Raw genomic sequence first — 16,901 nt, 5'->3', positions numbered from 1 at the left:
TACAGCAGAATGACTTCTGTCAGTGTTACAGTATATCATTATGCATTATATTATTGGATTATTATCACTAATGCAGAAAAGGGTAAGCAGAATTTTAATGTTGTAGCAGGCTGAGGTGGAGCAACTATTTTGTATACTGCAGGTATTTCTGCCCGGTTGAATGAAAAAGCATATGAATGGCACGATAATGTGCAAGGCATTCTTATTGCACACTTATTACTTACACTATGTAGTCTGTACTGACTGCAACATTAAAGCATTCGCATAAATATGCTACGCTCAGAGCTAGTGACATGAAGAATAAAATGTGACAAAAACTGCTTATGGCAGATAGGAGGGGAGGTGGATGGGCCCAACAAACACAGGACTTTCAACAAGGAGACCGGCATTCGAGACCGCTGTGTTGTTTTTAAGTAACGATCGTGATGTGTTTTTAAGTAACTTTTGGGACGTGTTGTCCATACTTATTGTACTTAGTTACATATTTACTACAAATATAAATCACCCGGGTCGCTCGCATATGGGCACTCGCATATGCACGCTCGCATATCTCGCATATGCATGCTCGCATATCTCGCCTATGCATGCTCCCATATCTCGCACATACGCGCTCGCGTGTGGCTACGCTGTTCAGACTCAGACTCCAACACAAACTACATGGAAGCACCAAAACCGCAAAGTTATATCTAGTGAAGCCCATCTTGCAAACAGTGTTGGCCGCGGTCGGAGGACGTGGCGGAGACCGTAGCTTTGGTCTCCAGGACCAGAGTCTCTGCTGTACTCCTCTGCTCCTCTGCCTGCTTGCCTTCACTCAGCTCGCTCCACCTCACGTTCATGCGTGCACACTACACACTGCAGAAGACTTCGTAGCTGGTCGGGAGGCTGAAGCAGGAAAAGCCAACACTAGGATCAGCATTGATTCATGGAGAGACCTTCATCTGGCCAGCTAACATTACTGCCAAGCAGGTGAAATATAGAATGATATTGTGGTTTTAGCTGACGTGTGTCGCATCACTGTTTTGAGCGATGCTCGTTCATGTCTATTTAGAGCGAGCAAGCGCGAGCCCGAGCAACAGGACCCTGACTTTCGTTGACTTAGCGGCCACAGGTGTCGCTGTTAACAAGCATTTCTGATTCTTACAAACAGTCCCTTTAAAACACATGAAAAATATCTGTTAGTTCACTATGAGTACTAGTGCGTTCGTATGTCAACCTGTTTTTAACTCCTGAAATATAGGGTGTGTTGCTGAAATAAGACAAATGAAACCTGATTGATTGGCATTGTAAACACGATGGCATATTCTCACTACACTGATATATCTTTTCACATGAAAATGTGAAGGGGTTAGGACTCAATTATAAACTAACATGACTTGAAAGGAAGGATATTTTTGCAAAAACAAAACAACTGCATCATAATTTGTAGAGTGATCATATGTTTTGTTTTAAAAATCTTAATTTAAGGTGCTAAATGCGAGATTGGGAGCATTTCTATTGTCTCTGCAAGGCTCTCAACACGGTGACGGCTAGATATTTGTAACACTCTGTTAATGGTTGATAATTTGGTTTGTAAACAATCCATAAACATTATTCGGATGGCTACTATGAAGTTGCAACTGATCATTATAATGCCTTGTTAAATGGTTAATACTACTTATACTTTGTGAAGCATCTATAAACATTATTTAGATAAATAGTTAATACTTTGTGAATGGTTAATAATTGGTTTCTGGTCCATCTGTCTATGTAATGTTTATAGATGTTTTACAAACAATTTCTTATAGGTTTACAAATCATTTGGTAATCATTAACAAATACTTATAATATAGTATATAAAATGTTATAATGTGCGCAACAATAAAGTGTTAATAAATACTTTACTAATGTAAACAGATTGTAAATGTTATCATCTCTTAACAGTTATGATGCAATATATAATTTATAAACTAATTATTTAATATAATATATATCATCTATATATAAATAATTATCCTTTCATTGTTTGTTAACAGTAAAAAATTTATAAATGATGGTTATTATAAAGTGTTACCGTTTTTACGTACAAAACATGGTAACAATGCATCATGTTTTATAAATTCATCATATGTTTTGTACGTAAAATATATTAAACTACATTTTGCTGACAATACTTATGTATTCTAATTTTCTGTATTTTCAATGCAGGACTTTGACTTGTAACAGAGTATTTTCACAGTCTGGTATTGCTTTTACTTGAGTAAATTATCTGAGTAGTTCTTACAACACTGCTTTGTCTACATAGAAGATTGATCACAAAAGCAACAACTACAAAATATTATCGAATTATTGTAAAAAATATATATACAAAACCACTGAAAAAACAATCAACGAAATAAAGACATACACCAATATACGAGTAACAAAAGACAATCGAGTGGGACAAGCGGGATTAAAATTTGAATATAAAATCAAAATGAACCCTATTCTGATCAGAGAAAGTTACACCTCGGAATCTCATAAGAGAACTTCTTATCAACATCCATAGGGACTCATCAAAACAATCACACTCATAGCATATACAGTATATTTTAAAAAGGTTTAAAGGGAGCATTCTGCAGTGTTTGGTAAGCGGTAAAAGAAATGTGATACAAACAACAAATCAGGTATTCTTTCAACCTAATTTTGCTAAACACAGTGAATTCAAATCTCCCATCTCTTGATATTGAATAACTCATTTCAGTTTTGTGAATAAAGGTGTGCACTGTGTGCTGGAAAAGAGTTGTCTGTGGTATAAACGTCAGTATATCATTATAACAGCTTCATTATATCATCATCCAACTGAGCAGAGAGAGGAGAAACATCTGGTGCTGTTAATCAGACTGTAAAGTGATGTGAACGGCTGCCGTTAGAGTGAAACCGACAGCAGCGAGAGACATTTCTCACACAGAAAGCAGGAAGTGATGAAGGCTGAGAATGAGGAACAGCAGGATGGCGATGAAGATGATGGTATTAATTTAAATTAAAGGTTCCTACCTGAACCAGGCGCCTTTTTTTCTTTATCTCGATCCAGATTTACTTTTCAACTTTTTCTCCCCCCTCTGTCCGTATGTATTTTTCTGTACTCTACTCTGTTGTCTACTGTACTGTGCTGTTCTCAGTCTGTCCGTGTTAATCTGTTCTCGTCTTTTTACGAACCAAAGAGCAAAAGCCAAACGCTCCCACAACTCACTGTGTATGTGCGTGTGTGTGTGAGAGAGTATGTATCAGGTGACTGGACTAAGAGTGGCATGTGTCATCGCTATCTGAACCCCCGAATCCTGAGCGTCAGGTGTGTGTGTGTGTGTGTGTGTGTGTTACTTCTTCCTAATCCCCTGCTGCCATTTCCTCCACAGAGAAGAAACTCTATCCCTGGGGACGAGACGGAGAGATAGGGAGAGAGAGAGAGAGAGAGAGAGAGAGGGAGAGGGAGAGAGAGAGAGTGAGAGAGAGAGAGAGAGACTGTAGTAGATCTTTACTTATTGTTTGTACATTTTTTGTTTTTATTTCACACTTGCTTTGGCAATGTAGACGTAAGTTTCTCATGCCAATAAAGCCCCTTTGGATTGAATTGATTGAGAGAGTTTGTGTGTGTGTGTGTGTGTCTGTGTGTATTGTTGCAGTTGTTGGTTCACATCGTCTCCTGTTACACAGAGCACAAGTGTGTGTGTGCATGCGAGTGTGTGACAGAGAGGGAGAAAGAGAGAGAGAGAGAAATAAAGACACACAAAACCAGCTGGTTCACAGTGGTACAACACATATCAAAATAGATAACAAGGTGTGATATCAGATGTTTCAGTTGTTCGCTGTAACTCACTCCAGCCAACACTGAAAGACTGACTCCAGCCAACACTGACGGACCCGCAGTAAAAGCGTCAGTATCTCTCGCTCCACACCTTTCCGACGTCCGAACTGGGGCTGCATCCAACAATTTGTTTTACTTCAGTAAATTGTGATAAATGCCCTCAAGATGATATCTTCAAATGTCTTGTTTTGTCAGACAACAGTTTCTTATCCTAGACGGCTAAAAGCAAAAGAAAATATTCACATTTTTTATTAATGCCAGATGCCAGGAGAAACTGGCATCATATGAACTACTACCTAAACCTAAGGAATCCATTGGTACCAACCATGTCATACTTGCTTGTCGCAAAGGGGCTTAAATAATGCTCCAAACTTGCACAAAAGTTTGGTGAGGAAAAACTGTCATGGCCATTTTCAAAGGGGTCCCTTGACCTCTGACCTAAAGATATGTGAATGAAAATGAGTTCTATTGGTACCCACAAGTCTCCCCTTTACAGACATGCCCACTTTACGATAATCACATGCAGTTTGTGGCAAATCATAGTCAAGTCAGCACACTGACACACTGACAGCTGTTGTTGCCTGTTGGGCTGCAGTTTGCCATGTTATGATTTGAGCATATTTTTTATGCTAAATGCAGTACCTGTGAGGGTTTCTGGACAATATTTGTCATTGTTTATGTTGTTAATTGATTTCCAATAATAAATATATACATACATTTGCATAAAGCAATCATAATTTCCCACTCCCATGTTGATAAGAGTATTAAATACTTGACAAATCTTCATTTAAGGTACATTATGAACAGATAACAAATTGGCGATTAATCATGGACAATCACGCAAATAATCACGATTCAATATTTTAATCGATTGACAGCCCTAATATACTGTATATATATATATATATATATATATATAAACTTTGGCGAGTCAGCTGTTTCCCAGTGCTTCTTGAGAATTGAGAAATTGAGAAATAAAGAAATATCTCCCCAAGTAGGTTACCAACTGACTTTTTGCCCCAAAGAGGTGAAGGTGGGTACAAGTGGAGCCTTTAAGGGCCCAGTTTTGCCCCGGATGTCTTTACAGTACAGTGACAGTATCCCCCACTGGCTTCCCACTGCAGCTGAAATCCCTGCAGCTGGAGATGAAGCCTGGAAGAACGCTGGGTATTAATACACCAGTGATCCTACTGGGAGGAGAACCCGTCTTACTACCTTCATCTGCATCTTAAACATTCCTTATCCACAGAGAGATGGAGCGACGTAGACTTACAGTGTGGTTCTGCTGACAGCAGCATTAGACATCACACTGCATTATTATTATGCAGAGAAACACACACATTAGCATAACAAGCCTGTATGTGTGTGTGTTTAAGTAGGTCACGTTCAGATCCTTCTTCGTCCAAAATAACATGCGCACACACACATCAGACCAGTCAGGAATATGAAAGCAGACAGGAGAGCTTCAGTCTGAAACTCAGTAGAAAGAAAACAGCGGAATCATCTGATTAAAACCAAACTAACTTGTAGATCAAAGTGTTGGACAGGACAAACAACATACTGGTGATTTACTTATTCTTTGATTTAGCCTTACCAGTAGTGGAGGTAAAAATGTAGATAAAAATGTTAGTCTGGAAATCAGACTAGCAGATTATAAAATATCTCTCACTCTGGAACGTTTATCGCAAGAAGTACTGGACAAATGCAAGCCCACCGAATGACTTTTACTTTGAAATGACTGAGAACTGTGGAAAAATGAAAAAGTAGCAGTGCATCTTTATTTGGTCTGCCCCTTTTGTCAAATATTAATCGAAGAGGAAATTTTGTTCAGCACCAGCAACAGAAACTTTAATATGTGTGTTAAATTAATCTGGTTCTGACAGAAAGAGGCTATAGAGGGAAAAAAACAGTCCCACAAAGATAGACTTTGACCATGGCTCAGATCTGACTAGAATTCAGATATAGACATTTGCAAGAATTATGGGCAATTTCAACTTTTTCAGACTGAAAGACATGGCTGATCGACGTCAAACCGCTCAGCTCTGTTCACTCCAGCAGGAAATGTCCTTTGAGGGAAATTCAACATTTACAAGAATTTTATTGAGAATATTCAGAAAATAATGAAGAATGTTGCGCGGGTGTCACTGAATGTTACCATGGAAACACTGGTCAGCAGGTGTCCCTGATTGTTACCATAGAAACATGGCTCTTAGCCTCGGGGTAGGGCGGATATTTTTTACGCTTAAAACAAATCAGTCTTTATTTTTGTGAAACTGCCAAACTTGAATTAATCTAAAAGCAAAATTAAGACTACTAACCGGTGATACATTTCTTTGAGAAACCAGGCCCTGGCAACCGCAACCACAAAACCTCTACAAGTACAACCACACCTGAACAACCAAGGAAACAACTGAACCAACCTAAATGTATAAATTAAATTGTAATTTCATGAATTCTGTATTTATGATTTTGTATTAGTTGCTTTCAGAGGAAAACAGAAAACATTTAAAGAAACAGTGAGGGATGAAGCTCAGGTTTAATCTGTAGAACTAAAACCAGACAAGGGACAAACAATTGTGTGTGTGTGAAAGAGACACACACACACACACTGTGTTGTGAAGATGAGCAGCAGTGTGTGGGTAATCACCGCAGTCACGCTATATCTATAATGAGAGGAATGTCAGACAGACGGACAGGAAGTAGTCACAGATTCAGCAGACCAATCGCAGCCTTTTTTTTCCTCCTAATCAAATATAGTTTCTTCCAGGAATCTTCTAGAAGTTCTTTGTGTAAAAAGGATCCTGTTCATTTAGCTAAGGACATTCCACAACAACCAAAACAGGAAAAGGATAGCACTTTTGTTTTACCTGATAGCTATCGGTAGCTATCCCCAGTTACTAAGTTGAAAAGTTGTCTATTGCCACTTTAAATGTTGGATGTCCAAATAATTTAAAACATTTAAAATTCAAAATGACCATCATAAAATACAAGAACTATCTTTATATCTAATTCTATTGCAAATATCTAGTCTCGTAACATCATCCTTTATCGTATAAAATCCACTTTCATCAGCCTTCATCACATCTCCTCTTCATCAATAGCACAACTTTTACACCGCAATGAAGAGCAAACACTGTATAGAGATATCCTAGCTCCAAACAAAAGCAGATCAATAGAAATGTACTGATTAGTTGATCAGATTAACTGTAATAACACTACAACAAAGTAGAAAAATAGCCCCAAGAAAATGAGATATTTTGTTGTCATGTCGTAATAACAATTATAATCAACCTCTGATGAACAGCTGATTAGGTCTGTAAGACAATGACAGTTTTCACATTGTGAGCAGAGAGACTACAACCTCAGTTCAAAGTTTGGGTCCAGGTCACGACCTGCGGGTCATGTAACCCCCACCACCCTCCAAAACGCAAACAACCTCACACATGACAGACAGAAAAAAAGGCACAAACATTCAAAAGCAAAATGGCTAAATATGGAGCTCATAAAACAAATAGACAGAAGAAGGATTTCCTACCTCGACTCAAGAAACTACTCCACATCATCGACAGGGAGACAGCTGTCTCACCTCCTCCTCCTCCTCCACCCTCTATCATCTGCTCCCCCGATAACAAAAAGCAATGAAGAGAAAACCCAAACCACACAGCAGAGAATCGCCACCTGACTGTCGGTCTGTGTGAACGCAGAGGGACACTTGTGTGGATAGAGGAGGGCGACCGACACACTGCGAGGAAGAGACAGAGTGTACAGTGTATTTGACTCACTCAAGTGATGATATTCAGAGTGAGCGGTGATGACAGCCATTCTGTCTCTGTGGAAATCCCTCCTTCACTGTCGCTCTATCTCTGTGTCGCTCACGCACTCTCAGCCAGTTCATGGCATCGTGATTCAACGAAAGAGGAGAGGAGGATACGAGCTAGTAGTTGTTTCATTCTCAAGAACAAAACACAGAATGAATATAGACAAGAATGAAAGAAAACAGATGCAAATAGCAAATAAATAAACTAACTAATAATTTAACAAAAGAACAGGAGGGATGACGATCTAACTTTAAAAAGAGGAAAGGGGAAAATAAAAAAGAAGCAAGCAAGTAAACTGCCAAACCTATGAATGAAATCAAGAAAAACAAAACGACAAATAAACAGGACTGGAAGAACAAAACAACAGTCATCACCTGCCAGTCCTATACTAGTCCCACCGGTTGTCTACTAGTCCTCTACAAACAGTCCTTTACTATCTTTTCTGTGTTTTATACAGTACCATGACTAGTCCTAGTTCTGCCAGTACAAGTTTTCTACTAGACCTTGACTAGTCCTACCAGTCCCCAATCCCCAGTCCCTTTACTAGTTCCACTGGCATTACCAGTTTTCAACTAGACCCTGACTAGCCCTTCCAATGTCTTTACAAGACCTCGACTTGTCCTACAAATTGTTTACTATCTCTGCTAGTATTACCAATTTTCTACTACACTTTGACTAGTCCTACCAGCACTGTACTAGTTCCACAAGTCCTACTAGTTTTATACTTAACCTTGACTAGTCCTACCAGTCCCCAATCCTTAGTACCAATCCCTTTACTAGTTCCACTAGTATTGCCAGTTTCTACTAGACCTTGACTTGTCCTACCAATCCCCAGTCCCTTTACTAGTTCCACTGGTATTGTCAGTTTTCTACTAGACGTTAACTAGTCCTACCAGCCCTCCTTTAGTTCCACTAGTCCTTCCAGTTTTCTACATAGCCTTGACTAGTCCTACCAGTCCCCAATCCCCAGTCCCTTTACTAGCTCCACTGGTATTACCAGTTTTCAACTGGACATGGATAGTCCTTCCAATGCCTCTATTAGACATTGACTTGTCCTACAACAAGTCATTTATTAGCTCTGCTAGTATTACCAGTTTTCTACTACACTTTGACTAGTCCTGCACTTTACCAGTTCCCCTAGTCCTACCATTTTTCTTCTTAAACCTTACTAGTCCTACCATACCCCAATCCCTAGTACAAATCCCTTCACTAGTTCCACTAGTATTGTCAGTTTCTACTAGACCTTGACTTGTCCTACCAGTTGTTTACTAATTTCACTAGTCCTGCCAGTTTTCTAGTAGACCTTGATTATTCCTACGACCAATCTCTTTACCAGTCCAAGCAGTTGTCTTCTATAGTCCTCTATCAATCTATTCAGTCCTCTACTATTTCGTAGTCCTTCCGAAGCCTTTACTCAACCTAGTCCTACCAGTTTTCTTCTACACATTGACTAGTCCGGCCAGCACTCTACTAGTTCGACTAGTCCTACCAGTTTTCTACTTAACCTGACTAGTACTAGTCCCCAATCCCCAGTACCAATCCATTCACTAGATTCACTGGTATTACCACATTTCGACTAGACCTTGACTAGTCCCCCCAATGCCTTTACTTGACCTTGACCTGTCCAACCAGTCCTCTACTAGTTCTACTAGCCCTTATAGACACAGTTGTCAACTGGTGGTCACAGATGTGGGTCACATGGGTTCAAATCTGGTAATATACCCACACGCAGCCCCCACCTCCCTTCCTCCCCCCTTCTTAGCCTATTGTCACCACTGTACAGCACTATGAGTGTGTGAATCTGTCAGCAAGGTCTATTCATAAACAGCTGAATACATCAGCGTAAAACCACACATCAACACCTGCTCAGCCTCTCCATCTCTCTCACACACACACACACACAACAAACAACAATATGTGTCTATTAATAACGTCAATTTCTCATTATCTGTGAGGTATTCGCAGGACAACATGCTGACCTTTATTAGCCCCGGAGAGCTAATTAGAGCTAGCTTACACACACACTTTCACATGAAAAGCAAAGACCGGAAAAGGTGAGCTGGTTTTGACATTTCCACTCTTCTAAAGAAACATCCAATCAGGAACACCAACGTTCTCATTAAAAGGAAACTTTACATTTTACTTAAAAATAAAGTTCAGTATTCTCCCCAAAATGCTTCACGCTCATCATATTCTTATTCATGTTGTATTCATATTTACCGCAGTACAATTATTATACAGTTAAACAGTCACAGCACATTTGTGTTGTTGTCTTCAGTACCCAGCAACAACTCTACCCACACCGAATACTGAAAACTAAGAGAGGAGAGGAGCTTTAATATTGTAAATGTTATTAGTCTCATGTGAATTAATCTTTTAATTTGAACGGATGTGGATCATGGGAATTCACTTCTTTCATTGGGGACTGAGTGTGTGTGTGTGTGTGTGTGTGTGTGTGTGTGTGTGTATGTGTGCAGCTATGAGTGTGAATGCTGCCTCCCAGTGATCGCAAACTGCCACTGCAGAGAAAACACAACTATGAGTGTATTCATTGAGAGCAAGCACTCTATACAGCAGATCCCCACTATATTTACTATAAATAGTAATGGCTCGCTCAGCGCCTTAGTCTGAGAAAAGCATCATTTTCATTTTAGTGCTTGTGCCTGTTGGCGTCTTCCCAGATATATATTTATACTGTCTACGTCTCCGGACAGCATGAAAACATGGATTAGCTGATATGAAAGAACAATTAAAACTTGCTCAATTTAAACAAATTCCTGAAGACCTCTCTCCATGTTTCTCTCGTAGATGGTTAGATGGCCAAACCGACTTGTTTTGTTTCCGGTTTGCAACCTCTACTTCTTCTACTCCATTCACTGGCGGAATACAGCCATAACCTAAAGCGCCAACTTCTGACCAAGCTACTCTGTAGCCGAGTTTATCCGCTCCAAACCAGTTGATGGAAATGCTCCATTTCTTTTTTTGCATCATTAAAAAATGTGCTTGTCAATTGAATGGAAACACGACTATTGTTACCACTTTGTCAGATCTCTGACCGAGAAGATATTGAGATATCTTTCCTACTCCCCAAATGCCCTTGTTGGAACATTATCTGTAGGTAGGCCTACCGTTTTTATTAGGCTGCAGCTGTTTTGGGATTGTTGATGTTTTTTTGTAAAATTTTTCTGCGATCAGTTTACCGCTAACCAAGCCAGCCATTACATTAGCTGTCTGAGGATAATGTGTTGCTAACACATCATTCTAAGTAACTCTTAGTTTACTGTTGGCCTAACTGTTATAACTTTTACTCAGGTGGTTGTGCACTTTTACTAGATTAATTACTGCATTTACTTACTATGGGAATTTAATGTTGATCTTTATGATTTCTTCCTGCCATCAGGACAATGTAACTAATTTGACAGCTAGTCTACTCTTGTGAATCCAGTTTTCTTGATACTGCACTAATTGTTACAATAACTGAACTATCATATGTGGTATCTCATCTTTTTCTGATTTGTAATCAATATCATTAAATTTGTTAGGTTTTATCCAATGTTGTTGTCACTGTTTCACGACTGCTTCCAGTAAATACTTCTTGTGTCACTCCTTGACTGCAGCCTTTTTTGGAAGTGTGTTTAGCTTGCTGCATACTGTAGATGTGCACCTACACACATAGTGTGGGCAGAAGAACTCCACTACATTTCAGAGGGATATATCGTTCTTTTTACTAGTACACTGTACATTTAACTACATTTGTCTGACAGCTGTAGTTACTACTTTATAGTATATATTAAGATTTTACATACAAATCATAAAATCAATTCATAAATTATGATGCATTGTATCATGCATAAACTACCCAACACCATATAAAGAAGTTTACCTTCACCAGTTAGAGTGTTAAAATGCTGCTTAAACATTAATGCTTCAGTAATAACAATTCATTAATATAATATATAACATTGACAGGATTATTCTACCCAGTGAGTACTTTTAAAGGACCTTTACTGGAGTATTTTTACACTGTTGTATTGATACATTCACTTTAGTAAAGGATCTGAGTACCTTTTCCGTCTCCGGTGATATATACTCTAAGTACTGACAGTGTGCAGTAAGTTCTATTGTTCATGTAAGAAGAAAAAGCAGAGAACAAAAGAAGAAAAAAATAAAACATAACTTGACTTTACACAGTAATCCATATCAAATAACCAGCTGATTTAGATGAACATCATTGATTGAGGAGCTCCCACTGTAACCCTGTTTATATTAGCTGTGATGTCATCTGACCTGACTGCTGATAGGCTGCTCAGCCAGCCAGGTCACTGTCTCAAACACACACACACACACACACACACACACACACACACATACACACAGCCTGGCCTGGAGGAGCTGAGTTCAGGCCAAAGAGCTTTTCATGGTCGAGCGAGCATCACGTAATGGACAGAGAGAGAGAGAGAGAGAGACGCACACACACAACCATTCAAGCTGAGTGGGTTGTGTGTGTGTGTGTGTGTGTGTGTGTGTGTGTGTGTGTGTCCAGTAGAGAGAGAGATTTAATCTTTAATCAGTGTTATTGTAGCCTGTACACTGATATGGACACATAGTATGTAATTACAGCTGCTGCACACACACACACAAACCTGTATGTGTGTGTGTGAGATTGTCTTTCGGTTTCCTGTTTCTCCTGACATAATCCTCCCATGTACTGTAATTAGGTGTGTGTGAGTGTGTGTTTGTTTGTTTTTATTTCCTGTCTTTTCCCCTTGTTTTTGTTGATTTTTGAATTAACCTTTTATTTTACTATGCAATATAAGTGATGCTCTCTAGTCAGCTACACTCAAGGCTGAAATGACATGGAAGTTCTGCATTTTTTTATCACAAAAATAAGGGCAACAACTGGAACACTGCATTATAAGATTATAAGGTGATTCCCATAAGGGTGTCATCACAGAAGAGTTGTGTGGAGAAAGACACATTAAGGGACTAACACCAAATATAATGTAATGATAAAGAATCGATGCAAGCGATGTCTCTGAATAATGTCAGTGTGGTTTCGGAGCAGTGCTATGTCCCAGTTTAATGACCCGCTGCTGTCTGCTCCACTTTAACTCCTTTGCATCTCACAGCACACTCTCACACTGTTGACCAGCAGTTTGACTTGAAAAACTGGGTCTGAATCGCTGAAGACACTCTGAACTGTTCCAGTTACAGCTGATCACAGAATCAAAGAGGGTCAAGCAATGTGAAAAAGGTTCAACTGTGATTTCAACAGCAGAGGGCGCTGGAAGCACTTAGAAACTTGCTGCAATGATTAAACCATGACAAATAAGGAAAATACTTTTTCCTTAAACTGAACAGTTTGAACATATAATACAGACACACTCATAAACCATTTCATTGCCCAATAGCCACTGATAAGAAGATAAACTATCTTTATGTCAAAGGAATACTGTCTGCATAAATATGAAGCTACAACCAGCAGCCAGTTTAGCAGTTAACTTAACTGAGCATTAAAGCTGCAGTGGGTAGACATGGAGCAAATATTATCGATATTATGTATATATAATAATTTTTATAAAACGGTCACTATATCCTGACAGTAATGCATGAGACAGGTAATCTGAAAAAAATCATGCGCCTCTGTATCCTCCGGTGCTCATAATGACATCTGCAAGATTTCACAGACTGGAGGAAAACAACCAATCAGAGCCGAGCTGGAGCCTTGCCATCCAGCTGCTGCTTATGAGTCAGCTGTCAATCACTCGCGAACTCTGAGAAAACGGTCAAACTAGGCAGCGCTGATCGAATATGAATCAATATTCTGTTACTGTGATGCCTATTTTTTGCCTCAAATGTTTTCAGAAACATCTTGTAGTGTACTGTTAAGCTGTAATATTACCTAAAAAAAAATTATCCGCTGAGTTACAGACATCTCTTTCCCAATATAAGTCTATGGGAAAAAGTATTTTTGGGCCCAGTGGCATCAAGTGACGGACACGGAAGTTGTAGCACCGCCGTTTGGCTTCTACGAAAATTGGGGTCAACGATCTGCACTCTTCCTGGGCGCTTGGGAAATACCAAGCACTGCCCATCAGCCAAAGTACAGCCAATAGGAACGCTCAATATGAACGCTCTCTCTGAACGCTCTCTCTGAACGCTCTCTCTGAACCGACCTGTGATTGGCCAAAGTCTCCTGTCATAGATTTTTTAAAGCCTGAAAACAGAGCAAAGAGGAGGTGCAGAAGTCTAGTTTTCTCTCAGAACACTTGAATTACAATTTGCTGAAAGATAATTATGGAATTTTTGCCCAATGATGCCAAAAACATTCTGCCTACTGAAGCTTTAAGGCAGGAAGCAGAGGAAAACAGTTAATGACACCTTTTGATTTTGTAACTGCACAAAAATGGCTCTTACAGACTGGAAACTGGAGGAAACAGCTAGCCTGACTCTGTCCACAGGTAACAAAATCCACCTACCAGCACTTCCAAAGCTCACTAATTAACTATATCATTTAATCTGTACAAAAGTGTAAAAATGACAAGTTGTGGTTTTACTCGGATAGTGTGCTGGACTGAGCAGTAACTTAGACCAAGTGTCAGTTAAGAAATTGTCCAACACAAGGAATGTTTATCTTTCTCTGAGTATCATTTTATCCTCCAAACACAACAGATATTGATTCACATGTCAACTTTGAGATGGTCTGTCCATTTCAGCTAACGTGAATATTGTGAACTTAAGCCACTGTGAAAGCATGACTAAAATAATACCCACACAGAGGCTGAGTATAAAACTGCAGTGATGATCTGAGTTAATGCAGGGTTAGTTAATTCTTTCAGGGGGTCAATCTGAGAACCAACGCACACACACAAACACACACGCACACACACACTGTGACCTCTCCTAGATGGCAGCAGCTGTTGATGATGGATGAGCCAAAGTCACTCTCACTCAATCACTCAGTCACTCACTCACTCAGACAGACAAGTCAGACTACTACGCATTTCCTCTAATGCAGGTACAGAATTGACATGCATGTCAGCTGTAGTCTCTGTGGTGTGTTCAAGTGCAACTTTTAACAGAAGAGGGTTGGGAGCGACACAAAATGTTTGATGAATCACTCATTGTCAGCGCAGTGCACCAGTAGTAGTAGAAGCAGTAGTAACGTGGTCCTACCTGCAGTCGTGCTGGGTGGAGCGCTGAGGCCTGGACTGAGGCCTGGGGTCGGAGTTAGTCCTGCAGGCTTGGAGATGAGCCCTGTGGCCTGGGGAAGAGACCTAGACTGAGCCCCTGCTGGAATCAAAGACATAAAGACCCATTACAACATGCAAGGAGTCTACAATAATAAACTACTGTTGTTACCGGTGCTACTATTGTCACTACTGCTGCTACTACTACGACTACTACGGCTGCTGCTGATGGCACAGCTCCTGCTTATGTTACTATTGTCCACTACCACTACTACTGCTATTACTACTGCTACAGGTGCTACTACTATCGCAGCTACAGCTATGATGCTACTATTACAGCTACTAAACTGCAACTACTAAAACTATAATCTCTATAAACAGCTTCTGTACGCTGTAGGCAACGGGACAAGATTTCGGTATCAGAAGTGTTTGAGTTTCTGTTTGTAGTCTAAGTGGTATTGATGCATTCAAGCAGGCTTTGGTTGAATGCAGATAAACAATTTGTGTGGAGAGCAAAAGAGGTGTAGCGCATTGGCCGAAATGCAATCTAGGAACCCATCAGCCATCATCTGACGATGAATTCGCTTTTTTATTGGTTTAAAATTAGCTTGTAAACTGGCTACGTGTGAAACAATCCGGTTGTACGCGTTGTCTCTTAACTCCAACTCCAGTCTTGCATCTCAAGTTGCTAATCGGACTGTAAACAATGAGCAGTGCACAGAAAAGGAAGTCTTGGCCCGGATATCTGCTGGCTTCACCGGAACCCCAGAAATATAGCCTCTTGCCCCCAGAGACTTATCGACGCCGATGGGTTCAGAGATTGCTAAAACTACCAACACTGCGAGAGTTCTGCTACCCGACCTGACAAAGTGTCATGTGAGATGAAGATAAATCTTCAGGCTAAGGTTGGATTCGAAATGGTTTGGTTATTTGCAAAATGGAATTTATTTTTATTTTTCTCTCTCACTGTGCCAACCATTTTTTTTGTTGTCATTTTTTGCAAGAAGATAGGCATTGCCCAGTGGGAAGAGGGAGTGGAGGGTGTAGTGTAGCTCGCGCGTTGTGTTAGCCAAGCAGGCCAACGATCAGCAATGATTGAAATAAAGCAAAAATATAGCTTCAGATCTTGGGTCAGGTTCGGTTCTCAAATCTGACATTATCAGTCAGCATTTGTTTTATTATTGCCTCATAACATGATGGTTAAAAACTATAAAAACTACTCGTGCCAATACTACTGCTACTACAATAACATGATGGTCGTAGTGTACCTCCTGCCTGTTGTCCTGTCTCTCTAGCCTGGAGCTGTCTCACTCTCCGGAGGTGAGACCTGCCATTGTAGTGCACCTGGGCCTGACCTGCAGAGGTCAGCTGCAGGTTACACACCTCACACAGCGAGTAGGCCACACCCTGACCTGGGAGATAACAAGAAGGAAGAGTCAGACTGTAGGAAAAAACTACAAAGATGAGTCAGAGTGGTGGAGGAAACAGCAACGATGAGTGAGACAGTGGGAGAAAACCATAAGGATGAGTCAAACTGCAACTGCAACTTTTCTCCAGGAGAAAACTACAAGGATGGGTTGGAATGACAGCAGATAATACAGAGCATTGGTGTTGGAACATGCAGTCACCTTGGGATGGAGTCTGCTGGACAGAGAGACTGATGGTTGTTGGTGTTGGGGGGTCCATCAGCTCTTGACACATCCCTCCAAAGGCAAAGATCTGCGCCCTCTCCAGTGGGTGAGAGGGGCTGAGAGGAGTCTTCATCACTGAGGAAGAAGAAGAAAAAGAGAAAGAGGCATGAATGACAATCACTGATGTTCCATAATATTTATTTATAGCTAATATGAACTATAGAAAAACGACTAAAAACAACACCCGAAAGAGGCCTACCTAACACTTCACTGTTTATATCGTGCCTATGCTTCATTGGAGGAGTTAAAGTAATGTGTTACCCAATATTGTCGAAAGTAGCATTGAGGTCCAAGAGAAGTAAAGACCCATTCACACCAGCAGTCAAAGTTGTGACACAGAAATCTGTCTCGACAGTGCTGACCTTTTAGGAAATGGGGAGCC

The 16,901-nt window shown here is 40.2% G+C and overlaps 1 protein-coding gene across 4 annotated transcripts in view; it reads right to left on the bottom strand.

The window, feature by feature from the left end:
- Positions 1–16,901, bottom strand: part of znf385b (zinc finger protein 385B) — a 57,313-nt gene that overhangs the window by 21,183 nt on the left and 19,229 nt on the right. For 2 of the 4 annotated variants that reach the window (XM_037789979.1, XM_037789980.1), the window contains exons 2-4: positions 16,457–16,594; positions 16,097–16,240; positions 14,815–14,931 (exon numbers count right to left, since the gene is read on the bottom strand). In XM_037789979.1, coding sequence (XP_037645907.1) covers positions 14,815–14,931; positions 16,097–16,240; positions 16,457–16,592 — 397 coding nt within the window. In that variant the 5' untranslated portion in view covers positions 16,593–16,594. Of the gene's footprint in view, positions 1–7,355; positions 7,680–14,814; positions 14,932–16,096; positions 16,241–16,456; positions 16,595–16,901 lie in introns of those variants that run through there. The other 2 variants (XM_037789981.1, XM_037789982.1) reach the window with 2 other exon arrangements.

The sequence above is a fragment of the Sebastes umbrosus genome, chromosome 13 (genome assembly GCF_015220745.1).
Source record: "Sebastes umbrosus isolate fSebUmb1 chromosome 13, fSebUmb1.pri, whole genome shotgun sequence".
Lineage (NCBI taxonomy): Eukaryota > Metazoa > Chordata > Actinopteri > Perciformes > Sebastidae > Sebastes > Sebastes umbrosus.
This window is presented reverse-complemented; position numbering and strand designations above follow the sequence as displayed.